The 21,003-nt window shown below is 44.3% G+C and overlaps 2 protein-coding genes across 4 annotated transcripts; one reads left to right on the top strand and one right to left on the bottom strand.

Annotated features, from left to right (window-relative positions):
- Nucleotides 1-328: 328 nt before the first annotated feature.
- On the top strand, nucleotides 329-5,283 carry LOC112562231. 2 transcript variants are annotated; one of them, XM_025235342.1, is made up of 6 exons: nucleotides 329-1,042; nucleotides 1,525-1,735; nucleotides 2,617-2,765; nucleotides 2,989-3,051; nucleotides 3,848-4,064; nucleotides 4,378-5,283. In XM_025235342.1, the coding sequence occupies exons 1-6, from the start codon at nucleotides 976-978 to the stop codon at nucleotides 4,862-4,864; spliced, it is 1,194 nt and encodes a 397-aa protein (XP_025091127.1). In that variant the 5' UTR covers nucleotides 329-975; the 3' UTR covers nucleotides 4,865-5,283. The 2 variants fall into 2 exon arrangements, with proteins under 2 accessions (XP_025091127.1, XP_025091128.1); XM_025235343.1 differs by lacking the exon at nucleotides 329-1,042 and having other exon boundaries at nucleotides 1,700-1,830.
- Nucleotides 5,128-15,948, bottom strand: LOC112562230. Of its 2 annotated transcripts, none has more exons than XM_025235341.1 (8): nucleotides 15,640-15,948; nucleotides 9,027-11,242; nucleotides 8,598-8,888; nucleotides 7,982-8,208; nucleotides 7,660-7,801; nucleotides 7,150-7,286; nucleotides 6,787-6,907; nucleotides 5,128-6,574 (listed from the first exon to the last, which is right to left on the bottom strand). In XM_025235341.1, the coding sequence occupies exons 2-8, from the start codon at nucleotides 9,480-9,482 to the stop codon at nucleotides 6,389-6,391; spliced, it is 1,560 nt and encodes a 519-aa protein (XP_025091126.1). In that variant the 5' UTR covers nucleotides 9,483-11,242; nucleotides 15,640-15,948; the 3' UTR covers nucleotides 5,128-6,388. The 2 variants fall into 2 exon arrangements, with proteins under 2 accessions (XP_025091126.1, XP_025091125.1); XM_025235340.1 differs by having other exon boundaries at nucleotides 7,084-7,286; nucleotides 15,640-15,946.
- Between the last annotated feature and the right edge of the window lie 5,055 nt (nucleotides 15,949-21,003).

Here is a 21,003-nt window from a genome sequence, read left to right as displayed (position 1 = left end):
ATCACCGCCACAACCAGGAGTACAACCACTTCTACCCCTACTGTTGTTGTAGTTACTACAGCACCACAAATTAAATATAAACTACAGGCATAACTGTTGGCGCCTCTGGTGGTGGTGGTGGTGGTGGTGGTGGTGGTGCTGCTGCTGGTGGTGGTTGTGGTGGTGGTTGAAAGGACTAACCTTTGGATTAAATGCTTAGAGACGCGGTACAGTCGAAATCCTGTTGGTGAGTCAACACATCCCGTTTCTTATGACTGACTTCCGGTGCGCGATACAAATGCGCGAATGACGAGCAGCGACCGACATGGGACATGACTAAAGTCATTGTTAAGTGTCGTAGTGAGGCTGGTGGGGGAGGTTGTATGGATAGGGGTCGGAACCCTGTTGCCCTGAGACACATGAAGACCTGAGAAAGAAGTGCGGCGGAGTGGGGTAGGTGTTGGTGGAAGGGACGAGCGAATGAGAAATACCGAGAGAAATTAACCTCGGGACAAAGGTCACTGGTCTGTCTGAGTTTCCGATTGGTTGAGAGCTTGACCCACGTACCTCTAGGCTCGCTCCTCTACACGATGTTGTGGTGTTCCAGAGAAGGTGTGAGTCAGCATGCAAACAACAAACAGGGAAGAAGGCAGTAAACAGTCTCGAGTTAATGAAGGCAACAATTTAACACGCATTAGGACGAACTCGGATTATTTTAATCAGGAAGAACATTATCAAGAGATTTGCTCGAACATTCGATACGTTAGAATCTGCGTTTTGTCAGCGGTTGTGTGGATTCTGACATTTCGTGCGTTTGAAATCAGATCCAACAAGAAGGAAAGAAGACAATCTGGCCTGGCAGTAAAATTAAGGAGGAAAACCACACAGTCAGGGTTAAGATCCTGGCATTTCTTGGAAATTATATTTTGACTTGTTGAAATACAGGAGAAGAGAAGAGCAGAAGGTAGGAGACAAGAGACATTGAAAGATTTTGAGATGGTCCATGACGAATTTTCTAGAACGCGATGTCTTGTCTGCATCTTCATGTACTGGACGGCAGTAGGTAAGAGTTATTTAGTCGAGCTATTTAGGGTTGTTGTTTTTATTATTGTTGTTTTTGTTGTTTTTTATTGTTGTTTTTGTTGTTGTCTTTCTTATTGTTTTTATTATTGTTGTTTTTGTTGGTTTTTTATTATTGTAGTTTTTGTTGTGGTTTTATTATTGTTTTTGTTGTTGATTTTATTGTTGTTTTCTTTGTTGTTTTTCTTCTTGTTTTTCTTCTTCTTGTTGTTGCTTTTTTTTGGTTGTTGTTCTTAATTACGAGTTCTCCAAGCGTGTCTCAAAAGTTCGTACTCTCTCTCCCTCTCATGTTTTTATCTGCAAGTTAAGCAGCATTGTTTGTGCAGTTATATATCATGGTCCTATACCTGGGTCTGCCCGACAAAAAGAGAACAGGGATAATGATGATGATGATGATGATGATGATTACTGTTATCGTGGTCGTGGTACGATTTTCACTACTGTCATGTGATCGTGTCACTTCAGCCCTTGGAGCTGATTTCCAAATCGAGAAGCTGCACGCGTCAAAGCGTGACTACGAGCTGACGTCAGAATTGTACCCGGATCCTTATCCGAACGAGAACGCCACCTGGAGGTGGAACGTCACCAGCGGCTCCTGGGCTGTCCTCTTCATGGATTTCCGAGTCGCGTGCGAGAGGACAGCAGGTCAAGGAGACAGGATGTTCGTTAGTCAGATGTAAGCATGTGTTTGCTGTATGTCATGTCTGTCCGCCTCACTCACCAGTCAGATGTGGGTGGCTCAACGGGTTCATTCGGTCAGATTGGTCAGATGTAAGTCTGGGTCCTTCCTCTTTGTTTGGGGACAGGAGGGAGGGACTAGAAGATGTACACTGGGGGAGGAATGTAAAGAGTATAGCGCTGATGATCATGTCTACACTACCAGTGGAAATATCAACTCCACCAGAAAGCTTTCTCAAACTCCTTGCAGCTGGTCATCTAGGGTCACCTACTCTGTTAGACTTACACTCTTTTGGTTGGGTAGCGAATTTTTAAATTATAAAATGACAAGAAAATTGGTTGCAAAAAGAATTAGTGGCTGCTGGATTATTAAAACAAAGGAAGAAGAAAAAAATGTATTTTATCGACAATTACACAGTATTTTATTATTTCTGAGTAATGTTGTAATTTAAATAAAATTTTATTTTAAAGAAGTACTAATGTAGAAAGATGTTTCTCAAATGCATGGGAGAACTTTATGAAAGATTTGAAATGTCCCGTATCTTCGTATATAAACCACTTCTGTCGAGAGAAACACCAAGATGCGCACAGAAAAAAGAAACGGTTAAAATGCAGTCACTAAAGTACATGGACAGGTAGAATTCTTATGGGTTGTAAAAATATACTTACATACTTTGCTAGTGGATATTTGAAAAGTTGATTTCGGCGGATGTTGAGAGAATAATTTCTGTCTAATTTGAACAATGAATATCAATACTGAGCTCGACACAAATGTGAAAGTTTGTAACCTGTAATTGTAATTAAAACATATTATTAAACAAAAGAATTGTGTGAAGGACACAATGCTCGTGACCACCATTTCCGTTGTTTGTTTGACAGAGCGATGACATTCAGCTGTTCCAATAAACCAGTCAAAGACTACTTTTATCGGGTACACCACCCGAGCTTCAGAATCGAGTTGTACGCTGGTGGCAGCAGACAAACGGACAGAGGCTTCAAGATTAAAGTGGTGTACGCAGATAATGAAGGTAGAATGTCACGTGATAAATATAAACAAATGTCTTCTGTGTGCATGGATGTTACTGCACGTGCACTTGTAATCACGTGACCGGGGTTCTCTCTTTGTCCGAGAGTGGGAGAGTGTCTGCGTCTTGCGTTTGTGTTTGTGTGTGGGTGTGTGTTTGCATGTGTGTGAGTGAGTTTTATTGTGTAACAACTAAACAACTTATTGATGCTGACATCTTTGTGCAGGAGAACTCGAAAGAAAGATAGATGATATGCGGATAGACGCATACAAGAAACACAACACTTCCGGTGAGTGTGTGCATCAGACGATTGTTTGTTTGGGTGTCAATCGTTCATATGTGTGTCTTATTTTATAAGATCTTTGTGTCTACATGTCTGTTTTAAATTTGCTTTGTTTTTGTTACCATTCTACAGATCAACAAATGTATTTGTCAACATTACGTTTGAAAAAAAAAATTAAGTTCCTATAATTAATAATTCAAGACATTAGAATGTTATCAAATATGTCTGAATTATGCTCACGGGAACAAAAACTGAATTTTATAAAATAGTTCATCCTTTACAATTAAACATAATTCGAACGACGAAGAAATGTATCAATTTTACCTATCGTTTGCAACATCAAATATTTTCTTCCGTGTTTCCTTCTTTTTTTAAGTTTAACTGACTTGAGGGAGCTGCTTGCTCTCATTTTGTCTATCTATTTTGAATCTACATCCACTTGTGGTGTCTCTTGCTGGTCTGTGCTTTTCGTTTTGCCCTTTATCTCTATTCTGAAATATTCGTCTATACCTGTGTCAATTCATTTCTCCCAATAGACATCTTCGTAAACGAAGGTTCTCTAGTCTGTTCTTCGTTTAGCCATCTTTTGTGAATTTTTTTTAATTTACGGCTTTACCGTGCAAATGTAATTTTCGTGACTTTTTTCTTATTTAAGCTAATCAGGTGTTTCTGTGTACAAACGTGACGTCACTGTGATCACTATCTGTGTGTTTGAGTTCTGCAGTGCTGCTATTAGTCATCTCATAACTGAACCAGAAAAAAGTGACTGCAACATCTTTTCTCTCGCGGTTCGTTTCCTCAGAGGGTGGCCAGCAAGAAACATGTCTCCTGTTTCTAATCTTCCTCGTCGTGCTCGTCCTGATCAACATCGCCATGGTGGCGTGGGTTTGCCTGTTGCGGCGCCACAATCAGAGGCTGAAGACCTCCTACACCTTCAGCATCCGTGAACTGCGCCCACACCTTCCTGCCGGGTGTCAAGCGGTGCAAGACCTCAGCCCCGAGGCCAATGAAACAACTAGGTATTCTGAGTTATCTACCCTGCATTTTCCATCCTTAGCTCCCCTCTTGTCGACCTTTAAACATGTCGAGTTTCTTTAATTCTCGTCCATGGAGGCTGCTTTCCAATATGACCAGGAAATACCTGAGAAGCATCTCTAGATAATTTTTGATGTGTATTCCATAAAGAAAATGGTTGGCCTTCATCAAAGAGTAAAAATTAGCAAGTCTGGCAAACTTGTGAAATTTTTCTAGCGACCTAAGGATACGAACATTCAGCAGGATACTACCACTTAAAACACACACACAAAATTTGACCTTTGACCCCTGATACAGGTTGGATCCCAGCGAGCCAGCCCCGCCACCAGAGCCCGAGGTTCCTTCCCCGAGGCGCCAAGTGCAGCGCAACAACAGCGATGCATCCTGGGTCATGCGAGCGCAGACATCAGTGCCAAAGGTATCCTGCGGCGGCTGCGGAATCAACAACAACAATAACAACAATAACAACATCAGCAGCCGGAAGTTGCGGAGCAGGAACCGCGCCGCCAGCGAGTCCGCCGTGCGACCTCTGGGCTCCACCTCGTCGACCCTGACCCTCGATTCCGACGACTTGGACGACGAAGGCTTCGAGCCGTCTCCTGCAGGCAGCTCTCGGGGGGACTCCCGCCTCGGTCCGCTACCGGAGGAGCGCCTGAGCCGCAACTGCAGCCTCCCCACCCTGCGGACTCTCCCACCCGCCGAGCACGCCGCCCGCTCCGTGGACAACGCCGGGTACTTCCTGATGTCCGCCGCCAAGGTGGAGTACTTCAATGCTCATCAGTGACACTCGTCTGGTGGCAGGGGCGACTCGCGATGAGAATTCAGAACACAGGTCAAAGGTCTGGTAATGTGTTCTGATGAACATCTTGAACATTGGAACGATTCTGGCAGACGAGAGGACAAGAGTGCGAACTCGTCTCTATTTGGCCAACTCACTGATCACGTGACAGTCACAGTCAATGTGTTTAAAAATACTTGAAAAATCTAAGCATCCTCTATTTCCTGTCCATTAAATCACTTAACATTTTGGATTTATTTTTTATTTTATTTTGCGTGATGCAGGAAGTGAACTCTGGTCAATCTTTATTTCCAAAGTTGGATAAAAATGTGTTTGTCCTACCCATCCAGCTTAGTCTCTCCAGTTTATTTTTTTATATTTTTGCGATGACAGGAAATGAAAAAAATAGATTGCTATGAACTCTTTGTAGAAGACTGTTTCTTCACTAAAGAATGGAAATCGTTTGGTGTAATGGTCTTGAAATGTAGGAGTTTATTGTAGTTTATTCTTGGTAACTTTGGTTTCACAGAGGACACAAAAATCCACCCCACGAGACCACACTCATTCACTACATTACACACACAGTATAATTTTTATGACAGAATCACAATTTGTAATCATTTCAAATTCGAAAAATTTACTCTTGAAATAAATAATAAGATGCAATAACAAAGTAAAACACCAAACAATACCACGTGTAAACTTTTAGACTGAAGTATATATTAAAGACCAAGTATAACAAATAAAATAATTATTTAAAGCTGTCATTTACAAACAAATGACCCTACCATGGGTACCTTTAGGTATGGAGTAAGAACTGGAATAATTTTTTGAGTTACCCCATACTCCAAAATATTAATGCTTAGAAGAAATAAAGGCTGGCTGAAATTATTTATGGTAAACAATGTCTTAAAATGATAAGTGAACACAAGGAGAACAGAAAAATTATTGAATGTTTTTATCTCAGCACACAAACAGTTGAACATTTTAAAGCCATGTGTAGATAATGTGAGTTCATTTAGCATGAGCAGACAAAAAGTTTAGATAATATTCAAAACCTGGGTTTCTGTTGACCATAGAAAAATATTTCTATTCCACCCAGTGAATAGTTTACAATGTCAACATCAGATTCTCTGTAAATAAAATCACAATAAAATCTTCAAAGAATATCAACAACTGCCGACTTTAATGTATATCAATGAGTTAATGCTTTGCTGAGATCTGGGAGCGAGGCTGTCACTGACCACAGGCACATTCTGACATCAGGAGACTTGTAGAACACATGGGAGAACATCTGGCAGCCATCTTGTTTTCTGTTGAGCACACAGAAGTCCGACTGCTGACTACTCACCCCTGAAGCTGAGTTGACATCATTGGGGCATAAACTTTGTCAACAAGATAATAATAATAGTTCACACACTTGAAATCTCTGTTTTCTGAAATAAATAAACTTGAAGTCAGGTCCAACATCCAGACGGAGTCTTCTCCCTTGGTATGAACACTTGCGATGCTACTCGCTATGAGGGGAGATCACTGCCGGAAGTGTAGTCTGATCAGCAAGGCTTCGCACATGCGAGTTAGACACTTTTTGACTCTGTGACTGAAGAGCAGGTACCACATCGGGTACACGGGTGCGTTCAGGAAAAACAATACCCGACAGACGAGCAGGACAACTATCCGTCGCTCTGGAGCTACATCCGACAGGATACCCGGCACCTGTAAATAAAAACAATGTTTGTTGACAGCGATTTTTCATTCAGAACATCCAAGTTCCTTTGGTTATTGGTCAATAAATATTCTCGAACCAAAGACTCATAAAGCACAGGATCTTGGCCCAGTGTCGGTCTAATATAAGCCAATATATACCCAGGGTGCTAGAGTGTGACTGTGTTTGGGAAAACAGGAAGTGATGATAGGAGTTGTGTCACCTGGCAGACGATGAGCGGCAGAGAACACAAGAGGAAGGCCACCAGCATGGCCAGGCTGTTCTTGGAGGCGCTGTTGAGGCTCCCTCGCTCCCTCCGGACAGTCTGCTTGCTGAGAGCCGTCCTGTCACAAAACCACCCGGAATAGTTTCCCATCACACCCTTACTATCACACATCGCTACAGACCATGCCATTTACAGGATACGGGTAACAGGGAGGGTAAACAGGTTCCATGAGTAAAGGGTAACAGGGTGGGTAAACATGTTCCACGAGTAGGACCCTGATGGATGTCAACTCACCGACATCGCAGGCTTTGCAGACGCACGATGTCGGCACCCAAAGAAATGTCGGAGAAGTCCGGGTACCTGATGCCGCTGGTGTTGCTGGTGTTGCTGGTGGCACTCGTCTTGCCGACGGACGCCGTGCTGCCGTTGCTGAAGGTGGCCGTCAGGGGGCGCTGTCCAGCGTACAGACAGCGTTTGTGTGAGTCGGAGTTCGAGTTCTGGGACAGGAGAGACATTTTCTCGCTGGTAATTGCTGACAGAAGTACATTTTCCTTCCGTGTAAAGGAAAACCAGCGTGTAAATAATACCCGATAGGAATGAACAAACACAAGCTTAATTTAAGATAATCATGCAAAAAAAAAAAAAGGAAAAACTTTTATCAACGACCCTCATCCCTCATCTCTCAACCCTTTGCGGATTCAGGTTTGCTCCACACCTTCGTCATGTAGAGGATTGAAACAGGGTATATACCCAGCTTCGGGGTTTGATGTCACTGCTTCAAACACTAGGGTGGGAAAGATAGAGTGTGTGTAGGTGGATTGTATGCTGTTCATGTGTAGAAGTAGTCGTTCCTGTGCGCGTGCTGCACACCTTGCCGTTGTGCGCTTTGTCCAAGGTGAGGATGTCCTCGATGAAGACGCAGTGGTCGCACTTCTGGTAGTGGACGATCCACTGGCTCTCCTCCGATGTCGGCGACCCCGAGACACAGAATGGCAGGCCTCCAGCATTGGGTCTTAACAAATATTAATATAACATTATAATACCAGGAATAACACGTGTGTGCAATAAACAAACATGGCGGTCTCCTCTACACGCCCAGTAGTCCAGTCACCTGTCATTGCACTGTGATCATAGTCATTCCAGCATCATGTATTGTTCACCTGCATCAACTCATTACTCATCTTTTGCCCACCTGTATGCTCGCCCCCCGGGGACAGTAGGAGGGGTCAGTTCAAAGCCGCCCGTCCGCTGCTCCGACGAAGTGACGGGTGAACTGGAGGAGTAAGCTGGCCACGGGGACACCCGGTTCTTGCCCACGGAGCCTGACAGATTGAGAGTGCGACAGATGTTGTAGTAGGACTTGACGATGATCACTAGCCCCACGATCAGGCCGCCCAGGACCAACGACATCACCACGACCTGTTACAACGACACAGCACTATGACCTTTTGCAGTGACACTGTTACTATGACAACCAATGCCACAGCTAGCTTGGCAAATGCTGACTTTGCATGGTTACTATGACATCCTGCTGGCATGACAACGGGTCTAAAGTAGCAGTTGCTTCCTTCATTTGTGACACAGTTATTATCTTACGACATGTCACAGTGATGCATATTGCAATAGTCGTCGTCGTCTTCGTCATCTTCAATTCATCATATTCATCACCACCATCACCTCAACTATCATCATCACCACCATCATCATCCAACATCTTGAAATCATTCTAGCGAGACTAAAAACATTCTCAGAGATGTTTCTCAGAGCTGTCGCCATGGAGACAGAATTTCAAACGTCAGTTCACTGACCTGCTCATAACGGTCCTTGTAAAGACTCTCCTCCCCAGTCCTAGAGGGCGCTGCGTCCGCTGTCGGAGGTGGCTTCAGCAAGTAAGCCGCGCGAAAGGGATCAAGCGTGAAAGGGAGATAAGCGCTGTAGACGGATGTGGTGAGACTGAAGGTTATGGCCACTAGAAGGGAGATCACCCAGGTTATTGTGATGGAGCGTGATACGAGGAGTTTCCTCACCCTTAGCGATAAAGAAGGCTTACGGATGGTTTTGAAGCGATAATAACCGATCGACGCAAAGGCACACCAGTACTGGAAAACAAAGTGAAAGAAGAAATTAATGGAGATATATAAATATATAAATATCTTCCCATCTTCCCCAACATTAAATAAACATGACACGTATCTCAAACAAACAATGTAGCTGACTTCAATAAACATGCGACTTGCCTGGAATAAACAATGCATGAGCAGAAAGAGCTGCAGCCCCGACAGAATCTCGCTCCCCTTGTGCTGCACGTGACTTCCGTTCAGATGCAGGGAGGGCAGCGCCATCAGCATGTGCAGCGACAGCGCGAAGTTGTTGCAGCAGATGTTGAGGAGATGAGAGTTGGGCGGAGTCTTGAGGCTCGGCGAGAACTGGATGGTGAGAGCCAGGAGGATGTTGAGCAGCACGGCCACCCCGCACACGCAGGACACCGCCACTGTGGTGGCGACCCTCACTTCCGGCGGGTAGCGCCACGTATCTGCGTCCAACGTCCGGTTGAGCGACGACGCGCTGGTCGAGCGGCTGGCGGTCCAGAAGTCGACCTCTGACCTAAGGGAGGCACTGTCCCAAGCAGTTGAAGGTCCTGATGAAGAGCTTGACTCGGTCGAGATGAAAGTCACGTGACTCGGCGCTGTCATGCTGGGAGGCTTCAAAGCTTTCGTGAGAGCTGTTTACATCTGACCGGGACGTTGGAATGTTACGTACGTTGTATTGACCCCTCCTGAGCTTCACAAAGTCTTCTGTAATGATGTCACTTCCTTAGAAAAAAAACCTCCGCTAGAACGATGTCCGTGCAGAGAGAGAGGAGGTGGGGATTGTGATGTCACTGTCACAAACCAACTGCTAACGCTTTCGTTTAGAGTCTATCCGCAGTGAACGAGAAAGTCATCTCATACGTCACTAGCACACTGACTCGTTTAATTCTGCTAGAGTGTTGTCCCTTTATAAGGAGAACATCACCATCGATGTCACTGGCACAATGAAAATCCCCAAAAAGGTTGTCTATAACAATTACTTCAATTCCCATGAAAGTGTTTCTCCCTTACCTACGACCATAGTGACAGATGTAACCCTCCTGTTAAAGACTGTCTACAGTGGGCGACAACCGTCCCCCGTGACGTCACTGTCATATTGAGGCACTTCTGTCAGCAGTCAGCAGAAGATCTGTTTTTGCTTAGCGATGAGGCCTCAGTAACCATGCAGTCACTTTCAATCACACTCAGTGCCTAGTCTGTACTGTCAAAAACGTCACATGTGACGTGTCAAACTGTCTTTCCGCACGTGCTGCCCTTGTGGGGTCTTAGCACGGGATGACGATTTCTGCTTCAGCCATGCTGACGAGTTCTTCATCTCGGAACCCTGTCAGGGTGCATATCGCCCTCGGCATCTGACGTCCCTCCGCCGGCCATGATGTCTGCTGGGACAACGTCAGCACCGCCGATGTTTGCGATTCTCTGTAAATTACGGAGAGTAAACAGTTCCTACCATTACGATCCAATAATACAAAAAAACTCGTTAAAAATTCTGAAGAATGGGGGTCGATATGTGATGCTTGCTGTTGCTGGCAGGTTGTTAAGTGTGTGCTGTCGCCATAACACCCACGGCGCGTGTCTGACGTGAGCTGACGGTGAGTAAAACAAATACTTCGCCACATGAAGCGGAAATTTTGTTAGCATCCACAGCTGCTCTCCACCGCTTGGTCTGCACCTGCGCGATCGATGGATTCCACTCCACGTGCCGGCAAAATCACGTGCCGACACAAAAATGACCTCCGACCTGATCCTATTAGGTATTCGGAGATGTAGACAAACTGTGATAGTATGTATTTGTGGTTGAGGGCTGTTGGTGGTGGATGAGGGCTGTTGGTAGTGAAGGAGGGCTGTTGGCCCAAGCCGTCAGGTTGCTCAGGTTTAACTCTTGAAATGTCGCTGTCAACTGCTCTGATTAGTGTCGGAAATGTCGTCGTCAGATTTCCGACATTGCTGTGTTTCCCAAGAATCACGTGATGGGCCGATGTCTCAAGTCCGTTCTGTAAGCACAAGACAGCTGTGTGACCTTCGTTGACTTGACCCCAGCCGTTGCCATGGTACTTTACTCCGCGCGCGAGGGCCTGCCAGGGGCCTTAACTCCTTCCTACGTCATTTTTTTCCCCCTTGAAAGCTTGTCGGGCTTCGATCCGCTATTCTCGCCCCTCCTTTCCTCGCCACTTCCCCCAAGCGGGGCTGACATTCACCAGCGGCGCAGGTCAGACCTTCCTCTCCTTTAAAAAGATCTCTCGGTTGTAAGAGTTGTGGTCGATGCTGAATTTTGCTGTTGCTGCTGTTGTTGTTGTTGATGATGGAGGTTCTGACGTGTCCTTGTTTCCAGAACTCAGAGAAGCTTGTAAGCTGGATTTTCTCTGAAACATATCATGATGACATGTCTGCTTGACAGGGATGCTGATGATGATAATGATGATGATGATGATGAGGAGGAGGAAGACAATTATGGCGAGCAGGAGAAAGAGGAGGAGGATGTGGCATGCAGAACACCAACGAACCGAGGCGACCTCTAGCGGAAATGACCTCACGGCAGTCGGCTTTACATGGCATCCAGCATCATTTCCCCTTCCACTGTCTCCCACCCCTTCCCCACCCACTTTCTCAGTTTCCTCCCGCTCTCCTTGACCACGTGGTCCTCTACAGTCCAGCGGTTCGCCAGCCTGTAGCAGCAGCGAACCATCCCCTTCTTCCTCTGCACGGAACCCTTCTGACCATATGGATCAGCTCCCTTTGTTTGTGGGTCCTCCTCTACATCCTTCCCACCTTTCACCTTTCACTGGACACAAGAGCTTGGATCCTCCCGCTTTCTCCACTCTACCCCTAACTACCCCCAACTGCTTGATGTGACTGAGGAGGAAACAACACCGTATTGATAACACCTACACGTTTCTCAAACACGTGACTAACGTCGTTGACCTGGGGTTGGGGCAGTGACCAGCAGGTGTCGTCTGCTAGGCTTCAAAGCCGTTAGACCGACGTGGGCAGCTGCATGCGTGCAAGTGAGGGACAAAGGGAGGCTGGTGCTTCACGGCCATCAGCAGCTAAAAGACTATTGCACAGACAGACATGCAGACAGACGGATAGACAAAGAAACACTATATATAGAAAGAGAGAGTGATGGCTATGACGAGACACAAAAGAAATAATAATAAGCTCTCCAGCAAAGGTCGAACTGTGTCATGGAAACTGAAGTCAATGCCTATTTTCCCAGTGTTGTTGTTTGGAAATCGAAGCCATCGTAGAGCTGTCAGGTCTTTTGGTTTTTAAAGGTTTAACGGGATGAATTTTTTTATAAACAGTGCAAAATACTGTTTCCTGAAATATTACAGAGCTTTTTTGTTCTATCCTCTCTCTATCTACCCCATCATTCCCTCTTCTACAGAATATTAGCTCCTATAACAATATCTGCAGTACAGAGGGGGGATCGTGTCAGCACACGTGTTCAGTGACCTTTGTGCACGTGAGACGCTGACAGTTGAGGGTTTGCACGATTCCTGAGCCTCACGTGAGAGCCGTGTGCAGCTCATCGTGTGTCAAGTCTACCCGGGGTGGGAGTTTAATGGAGGCTGCTTAACTTTTGCTGCGGAAGTACCTGGATGCTGGGGGAACAGACTTGCGGGAGGGCTGTGAGTACCTGTGCCGACTGCAACCACCGTGTGTCGCGGACAAGTACAGGACCGCCACCTGGAGGCAGTCGTGTCAACTCGCGGCGAGGAGTTATGTCGGCAGAATACCGACTCATTCCGTGCAAGACTTTGCCGATCTACGGAAATTCAGGAAAGGTAAGAACATTTCTATTCTTAGTGATTAAAGATGGATGAAGGGAAATGTCTATGCATGGACGTGTGTAGATGGACTGCTGTCTGTCCGCGCATGTCAAACCGTGTGGTGTGACAACATTGGATAAAGTCACCTAACATTGCTTCATATTAGCTAATGCTAGCCATCTGATAGAGCTCGTTATTGCCTACTGTTACTTCTATTTCCAGTCCTGTTTACACCCTTGTAACTCAGCTCCCGCTGTACTCACCCACCCAGCTGTAATCAATCCCCGACTCATGGCGTAGAGGTATTCAACTTCCGGTCTGGAAAAACTCCAATCGCTTCATATTACTGTGACCGGAGACGTCTATTCTTTTATTAGCAGACAGGAAGCACTTCATTTGGTTCACGTGTTTACACACAAAAAAGTCTAGGGACCGTATTTTCATCTTTCATGCTGAAAAATAAATTACGAAAGCTCTCTCCCTTTCATAGGTTTCAGTTTGTTTAGCGAATTGAATGATATGAGGCGCATGAAGGTAGTAAAAACACACCTTGAGGACCTGTGCACTAAGAAGGACAAAGGTCAACACACACACACACACACCTCATGCACGACAGGTGGCATTGCAGGATCGGTGCCGAGTGCCAGTCCAGAAGGAATGCACAGCAAAGATCGAACATGAAACCACAGGCGGCTGGTGTTGATGGAGTGCAGCAGACGTTAACGAATTACTTGCCGACTGTAGACGGTTGTCGTCTGCTCTCTGACTGTCGAAGAATCGTCAGGACTTCAGCCTCGCAAGTGATTCAGAGAATATGTCGGTGAATTCTGACTCTCGAATGTTAAAGTCGCAGACACTCTGTTAGGACAAAATGTCCAGGAACTGCACCATATGGCAAAGTACACGTGTCGGAAACGTTCGGCACATACAGTTAGGATCCGACAACTGAGGAACAATATAGAAAATGGAAACGAATGAAGCTTTAAAAATTCACAAGCATCGCTAGCGACTACCTCAGAAAACGGTTTGTCGACTGTAGGCTCTCTTAAAGACCAACCTGAGGGCAATTTTTCTTTGAGGACGAGGTTCGTTTCATAAAACTATATTGTATTTGTCAGAGCGAATAATTCAGTACACAATACAGCTTTTAGTTCATCAGTTTTCAGTTTGTTTCCCGCCCTCGTGAAATTATGCTCGGTATTATTGAAACCTCTCGTTGACATGAATTGATAACTCCTACTGACTGGCCTCTAGTGATGTCTGGACGTAAAATTTTGATAAAGTAACCAGCTTTTCTCTCCCCAAAATATTAATTTTTGCGTTTGATGTGACAAGCTTACGATGGCACTATTATAACTATCAGTCTGCCTGCACGTGACAACTCATAGGTTACTCAATCAGGTCTTTAAACACGACCTATTGTCATTCCCCTACAGAGCTTTGGGCCAGAGTAGACATGACAAATTAATCTGTCACATGCTGGATAAATAATTAAAACAGAGCTGTGACAAGAGTTGCATGTTACGGGTTTTCATATGAACTAAGCCGCTTTACATAAAGAGGAGAGCCGGATATGCTGGTTAGGATGGAGAAATGCGAGCTGTAACTGAAGCACCCAACAAATGTTGTTATCGTCCTCATCCAACGGTTCATATTTCCATAGAGAGAGAAGTAGATAGACAAACGGACACAGGACGATAGTGAGAGCGTGAACGAGAAAATGACAGATGAAAAATGCACAGACACACGAAGAAATAAAGCAATGCAACTTCCAGGCATATTCTATTGTTCAATGTAGTTCCCTGGATTGTTTTCCTCAATCCAAGTGGACAAACCTATTACACGACCAAAAAAAAAATCTTTACTGATGAAGCCTTTCGTGTACCTTCAGGTTTAGAAATAGCCAGACCAAGTCTTCATGTTCAGAAAAGCTCGATGCATCTCACGGTTTCCGACAGTTGCCCCCCATTCTGTTTAATCAAACAAGAATCGCTACCCAGGGGCTTCACGTGAGATCAGCCTACTTCCTCGTCTTGACAAAACAAAGATTGGTTGATCCTGTAGAGGGGTCCATACATTGTGCAAGAAATGTTTGATTTGTGTAAAATATGCTTCTTTAATGTAGGCAAACCATGCAGTCTCTCCCCCACCCTGGTGTCCATGTACAACAACAACACATTGTTTTATGGAGTCATTGTTTAAACAATTCGCGAATTCTGCTTCCTGGGGCCATAGTCATGAACCTTTGGTAAACCATCTCCCCGGGAGAAAAAACTGGGACATCAAGGGCAAGCTTCTTGTTGACATATTTACGAAGCGATGTCCAGACCTCGCGGGTATGGCTTTACTTTTGGGTCGTAGTTATGTAGCAGCAGCAAAGATGCCTTGGAGGTAAAACTAACGGAAATCTTTACCTTTACTTCTTAATTGAGACTCCAGACAGTCCACAAGCAGTGTGAGAATGGTACTTACAAGCTAAAGTAGATGTTGTGTTCAGTTTGACGAATTCTCCACTAGCAGATGTTGCGTTTAGTCTCACACCATTTTTGCTAAAAGAATCCCATGCAACGGATGGGAATCAGAGAAACCATGAGACATTTCTTGTGTAATCATTTTCGCGAGTCTGTTTTCACTCATCCTCATCTTATTCATTCTCTCTCGCGCACGTTCGTCAGCTTTGGGTACATGTATTCAGTATCGCACTTCAACTCTTCCAAGTCACGAAACAAATCCATTCCTTATCCCTGGCTGATAACAATGACAGGTGTCACCAGAGACACTAGAACGGCACTTTTGCCCTATCTTTCGTAACCAAGGCAACCAGGACAGAAACCCATCAAAGCTGAACTGGTGGCCTGAATACCGCGCCTGTAAAAGGTTCGGCGTCTTTGATTGTGTCGAGGCGTTTGTCACAGGAAAGTGGAACTGGGAGTCTGTGTGTGGTTGACAAGGGAGGAAGGAAAGAAACTGCTGATGATGATGCTTACCTGCAGGGGGCGTGTTGACCTCACTCTCAGACAGTCTGTTTCCAAAATCACTTTCGTGGAAGGAAGGAAGGCAGGACGTATAAACGAAATTCACTTTCTTACAGAACGGACAGTCACTCTGTTGGCTTGACCGTGACGTACTTCCCTTGTGCGAACTCTCCTGCAGCACCAGACGACCGCGACAGCTTGTTGGACGCGGCGGTGCTGTGGCTGGGTGCGACTCGCTGGCTGACAGGCAGACGCACAGCTGACGCACAGCAGACGCACAGCAGGCTACACCAGGCCGTGCGGCAGCGACCTCCAGGTTACAGCGCGTGCGGCCAACGTCACCTAATCTCTGGTGACATGCTCGCTCGTGACACTGTCCTAAAACTTCTTACTGGAGAAGATTCAACCTGGTCAAACCCTAATTTATATTTTTGTTGCTTCCAGATCGTGACTACTATAAAGGGGAGGTGTGTGTCGACGCATTGTATGAGAGAGAGAGACAGACAGAAGAACGGGAAACCAGAGGGAATATGAGAACAAAATGGACAAAGAACCTGGTCAGATGTGGAGGCAAATTTCAAGCTTTAAAATACACGCTTACACAGACACTGATTCATACACATACAAATTGAGTTGACCTATAGCTATGAATGAGGGAATGTTGACTAACCAAATGTCTCCACAGACAGTAGTATACGAGGGGCTTAAACGAAACAAATTCCACGGACCTTACCCCAGTCTGTTGTCATTTTCAGAAGACATAATTTAAGAAACTTCACTAAACTAGTAATGGTATTAATTTTAACATATGAGCAGATCAAAGACAGATAATTTTCTAACAATATGATGTTAGAAAATAGAAATTTTTAGGATATTTTAGCGAAACTAATGGTACACAGAAACAAAATTATGCATTTTTTTACTACTTGAGAAAGGATTTCCTCACAATATATATTTCTGACAAAGCACTTCATCTGTATGAAAAATCACATTTTTTAAAATTTAAATACTTTCAGCTGTATATATGATGTTACTAAATGAAACGTAGGCAGTGACAATGGAATTGAATAATTTACGATTGCAATAATTAACTTAAAGGGCCTGGAGAGGTTTCTACACTGAGGCCCGTTCTGGCTCTCGGGGGATGAGGGAGAGAAATTTATGTTAGAAGCCGAACCAGCAACTAAGGCTACATTACCGCGAAGCTCCTGGCCCTGTAAACAGATCCACAAGCAGAAAAAGAAAGCTTGCACTAGACGAGATCTGAACTCAGGATGCACAGATGAGAATTGTCAACAGAGAAAGTACATTTCAAATACAAAGAACTGTAATTGAGGCATTCTTTGTAAGACACATACAACTGCTGACGACTAGGAAGAATAAAATATTGTTTAAAGTGAATGAATGAATACATCTGTTAATTGGTAATCTATATGTGTGTGTGTGTAAATGAGACAACCAAGGGAGTCTACTGCTGCTTCCTTGTCGTTTACAACCTTGTAAGGGTGTAGCTTCCCTTTGACCGTAGAAGACCAGTGTGGTTATGTTGCTGTAGTGACATTGTACGTACCAGTTTTTAAAAAAATTATTTATATTTATTTATAGATTTTACTCAAAATAGATATTGTGGCAAAGAAAAACCTACACAGGTAAAATTATTGTTCTTTTCTGCAAACTATTTAAACAGCTGAGATAATTTGAGAAAATAAGACGATATATAAATGATGAATGCAACTTTTGCATTAAATTGCTTGACGACCACCTTAATGGTTGCATCTCGGTATTACATTCTTTATCCTAGGGTCCTGGAATGCGTTACCTCTTTACTGTTTGACTCCGGTTTCTTAAGCATTGGAATTACTTTTTTAAAGGTGGGAATAAAGCGGTCTACAAATTAAACATGTTGTCGTTTGTCGTCTGTCGCCGTGTGGGGAAGGAGCGGAGGTAATTAAATGAGTGGCCTGCTGAGTCTTTGTGCATACGAATGTTGGTATGTACCATTCAGACATAGGCATACAGAAAGCATTACACACACTGTACAAGAACATTCAGAGTAAAAACACAGAACACACGAGATCACAACATACACAAAATAACAAAACAAGCTCAGAAAGAAGACACTAAGAACATTAAACAAGACTACATAGCGTTTAAACATATTCAACCAGAACATATTTAAACAACATTCAAATTCAGAAGGGTTTAAAAAGAAACATATAAATGCAGACTTTTGTCTAACAGTGTCCTAAGTTGGTGCTAAGTACAAAGAATTTACTGACCATAACCATGCAGGACCTGCTGACCACAGCTCAAGATAATAAAGAAAATGTAAATAGAAAATCTAGTCTAATAACATTTTTTATAAGGAAGAGATTGACATACGGCATGATTTATTTTCTCTGGTGGATCTGGAACAATTTGATTTACTTACCTGTAAACGCGTATAGACAGAAAGTACTCAATCAGGTTTCAAGTAAATTAATATTTATTTTTTATTTGGATTTATTTTCCATCAATAGTTTGATTACTCCTGTATGCAGTCTAACAGTGATACAGTCGAACCTTCTGAAGCGTGAAAAATGTGCAACACAACAGCAGTAGAACCAGTCTGAAATAAGAGTTCAGAGGGTGAATGGATAAAAGGACAAGGAAAAGGTCGTGGGAGAGAGGACCCGAACACAGACCCAACGCCAGCAGACCCTGACAGAGATTCCAGTAAAATTTGAGTGAACACCGACGAATATGATCCGTGTCTCGGGCAGAGTAATTCATAGACATCTGGGGATAAACATATAAAGCATAAAGGTGATTAGTGAAGGGAAGAGACGAACAAGAAAGGTTTCCTGCGATGAAGGAAGGAGAAATTTTGAAAAGAAGGGGAGGGGTATTGTAAAGAAAGGGAGTCCAACTTCATTACCAAAAAAAGTTACGAGGAGAAGAATTCGTAGAACGGGAAAATGCGTTCATTATTAATTTAATTCTGAGCTGTGAATATACTGTTCCAAAGTCGATTGAGTTCGGGTAGTTGTTTTGTGTTTTTTTTTTCCTTCTTCTTCTTAAAAGACATGGATGTGCCTGTTGCACTTCGGTCAGGCTGTTTGGGTCCTTGCGATGATTGCCCAGCGGCCTTGGTGTTGTAATCAAAACACGAATGTCGACACACCATAGACACGAGTTTAGGAACGCTGGCGTGGGAACTCTACATGGATGAAAGAAAAATAAAGAAAAGACATTTTTTAAAATCATGCCCAAGTGGTCGCTGCATAGCCTGGGAAATGACGGAGTAAAAGGCGAGAATCTCAAACAGGGGACAGAAGAAGAAAGAATAAAAAACATACAGTGAGAGAGACACGGACGCACACACAAACCCACAGAGAGGAATAGGGACTTCAAGAAGCACAGACATATGTGAAGGTATGAGTTTTGAAGGCTTTATTCTGAAGGAAGTGTAATATTTTACTATGTCTTATCCCGTGACCCACCTAATCTCGAGGGAGTCACGAGAGAATAAGGACCTGGCCTGACCCTCCATCATGTGTCCTGGGCTACAGGACTGGAGACTTGAAGCATCTCAGTGTCTACTCTGATGACTTGCGTGAAGCACACACACACACATGCACGCACTCGAACACACACACATGCACGCACTCAAACACACAAACGCACACACAGACTGTCACACACACACCAGCCACACCTTCTCCCTCATTGTCCCTCCTATTCTCGAGATAACATCTTGTCCACGCTGAGCTCATTTTTATCTGATCAAATGTGTTGCCGTCTGATTCCCCTTTGTTTCATTTTTCACGTCTAGGAGAGAAAGGGGAGGCGGCTGGGGGGAAAGGTTAAAGGACATTCTTAACCGTACATATTAGCGAACGTGTGACTACTCTTTTTTTTCTTTTCCCTAACATTATCATGCATTAGACAATTGCAAACACCAGCACAGCCTCGCTGTGGCGACCTTTCACCTCCTGTGCCACTTAATCACAGTTATTTTCCTGTCTCCGAGTCTCGTGCTCATTGTGCACTTAATTATTTTGACCGACTTCTGATGATGGCGCCGCCCGTTCGATTCTCTCCCTTGCCTAGTAAGATTCGTTGAACAGTCGCGAGTTCTTTCCTCTGGTGTCAACAGGATGCACTGTGAAAATGGTTTACCGTGTCTCGAGCGAAACAGGTGAAAGGTCAGCCCAGTCTCCTTCCGCCGGCGGTGACCCGGGGATTTTTCTAGCCACAGGCCTGAGCTCGGTTACGAACCAATGATCATAAGGTAATACTAACCGACAGAAGTGCTTCTACATGTCGCAGGTTAAAAATAAACACGAGGGTCGACTGTGGGGATGAAAGAGGATCCACTGTTCTCAAATAACCAAAAGGTTTGTGCATGACTGCTCGTGAATAGGCAACATGAAAACAGACAAGGAATGGCGGGGGCCGGGTTTGGGTGGGCGTGGTTGTTAACGAGTTCTGCAAATTTTCCTCTCTAGAGAACGACGGTTTCGACTAAGTCTGAAAAAGGTAGACCTGCCTGCAACCACGTGACATGACTCGACAGCAGAGGAAACTCGATCTGTGTGTGTGTGAATATGTTTACACTCATGTCACGTGACTAGATCATTAGTAACCCAACAGCCCCGCAATCTTACCGGACAAATGATGTCACAGACCTTCAGCAGGTGGCCTATGCTTGAGGATGGTGCGAGGGGAATGACAGTAGAAGTGGTTAGAGGATCGAGTTGGTGTCGACACTTATAATATGAAACAAAGAAATCAGACACGGCAAGTACTGCTTCCATCTGGGATCTCCAGACCGTGAAGTCGCCAGATAAATGATATGAAATGGACTTTGCAGGAAGAAAGAATGTCACAGTCCGCCATGTTTATGCGCATCAGGCGGTTGACTCATTCCTCAGTCATGATTCGGCAAAGGAGAGGACAAAGTAGAGGCTGTGCTTGACATCAATAAAGCTTTGTTACTTTAATAAATAGTAAAGAGGCTAGGTCAGAAGAAGGAATGAAGTGAATGTTAAATATGAAACAAAAACAAATTAGAAGGATGAAACAAAAACGGGAGAAAACCTACAGCTGGCGGCAATCACTGCCCATCGCATCACCAGAACGTGCGATCGAGAAATCAACAGGAACAGATTGTTTTTTATTTTTGTTTGTTTGTTTTTTGGGTTGTTTTTTTTTTCGTCTCTAAAACCACCTAGGATGGGTGATGCTGTTTGTGTCTTAAGAATTCTAACGGACCAGATGAAAGATTGCGTGATTTTGTCTTGTACGATGTACCACTTCCCTTATGGCTGTCTTGTGACGAGCACTTGTTTTGTTCTTATTTTTGTAACTCAGCGCACTTCTCGGGTTATTATA

Source organism: Pomacea canaliculata, linkage group LG4 (assembly GCF_003073045.1).
Source record: "Pomacea canaliculata isolate SZHN2017 linkage group LG4, ASM307304v1, whole genome shotgun sequence".
NCBI classification, from domain to species: domain Eukaryota; kingdom Metazoa; phylum Mollusca; class Gastropoda; order Architaenioglossa; family Ampullariidae; genus Pomacea; species Pomacea canaliculata.
Note: the sequence above shows the minus strand (reverse complement) of the source record. Positions and strands in the feature narration are given on the sequence as shown.

Coding starts and splice junctions, on each gene's coding strand:
- LOC112562230 (XM_025235340.1), bottom strand. CDS start 9,482: ATGACAGCGCCGAGTCACGTGACTTTCATCTCGACCGAGTCAAGCTCT. Junction 8,209..8,597: donor ACAAGGACCGTTATGAGCAG/GTCAGTGAACTG, acceptor TCGTTGTAACAG/GTCGTGGTGATGTCGTTGGT. Junction 7,287..7,659: donor ACAAAGCGCACAACGGCAAG/GTGTGCAGCACG, acceptor CTCCTGTCCCAG/AACTCGAACTCCGACTCACA.
- LOC112562231 (XM_025235342.1), top strand. CDS start 976: ATGGTCCATGACGAATTTTCTAGAACGCGATGTCTTGTCTGCATCTTC. Junction 1,736..2,616: donor AGGATGTTCGTTAGTCAGAT/GTAAGCATGTGT, acceptor TTTGTTTGACAG/AGCGATGACATTCAGCTGTT. Junction 3,052..3,847: donor CAAGAAACACAACACTTCCG/GTGAGTGTGTGC, acceptor TCGTTTCCTCAG/AGGGTGGCCAGCAAGAAACA.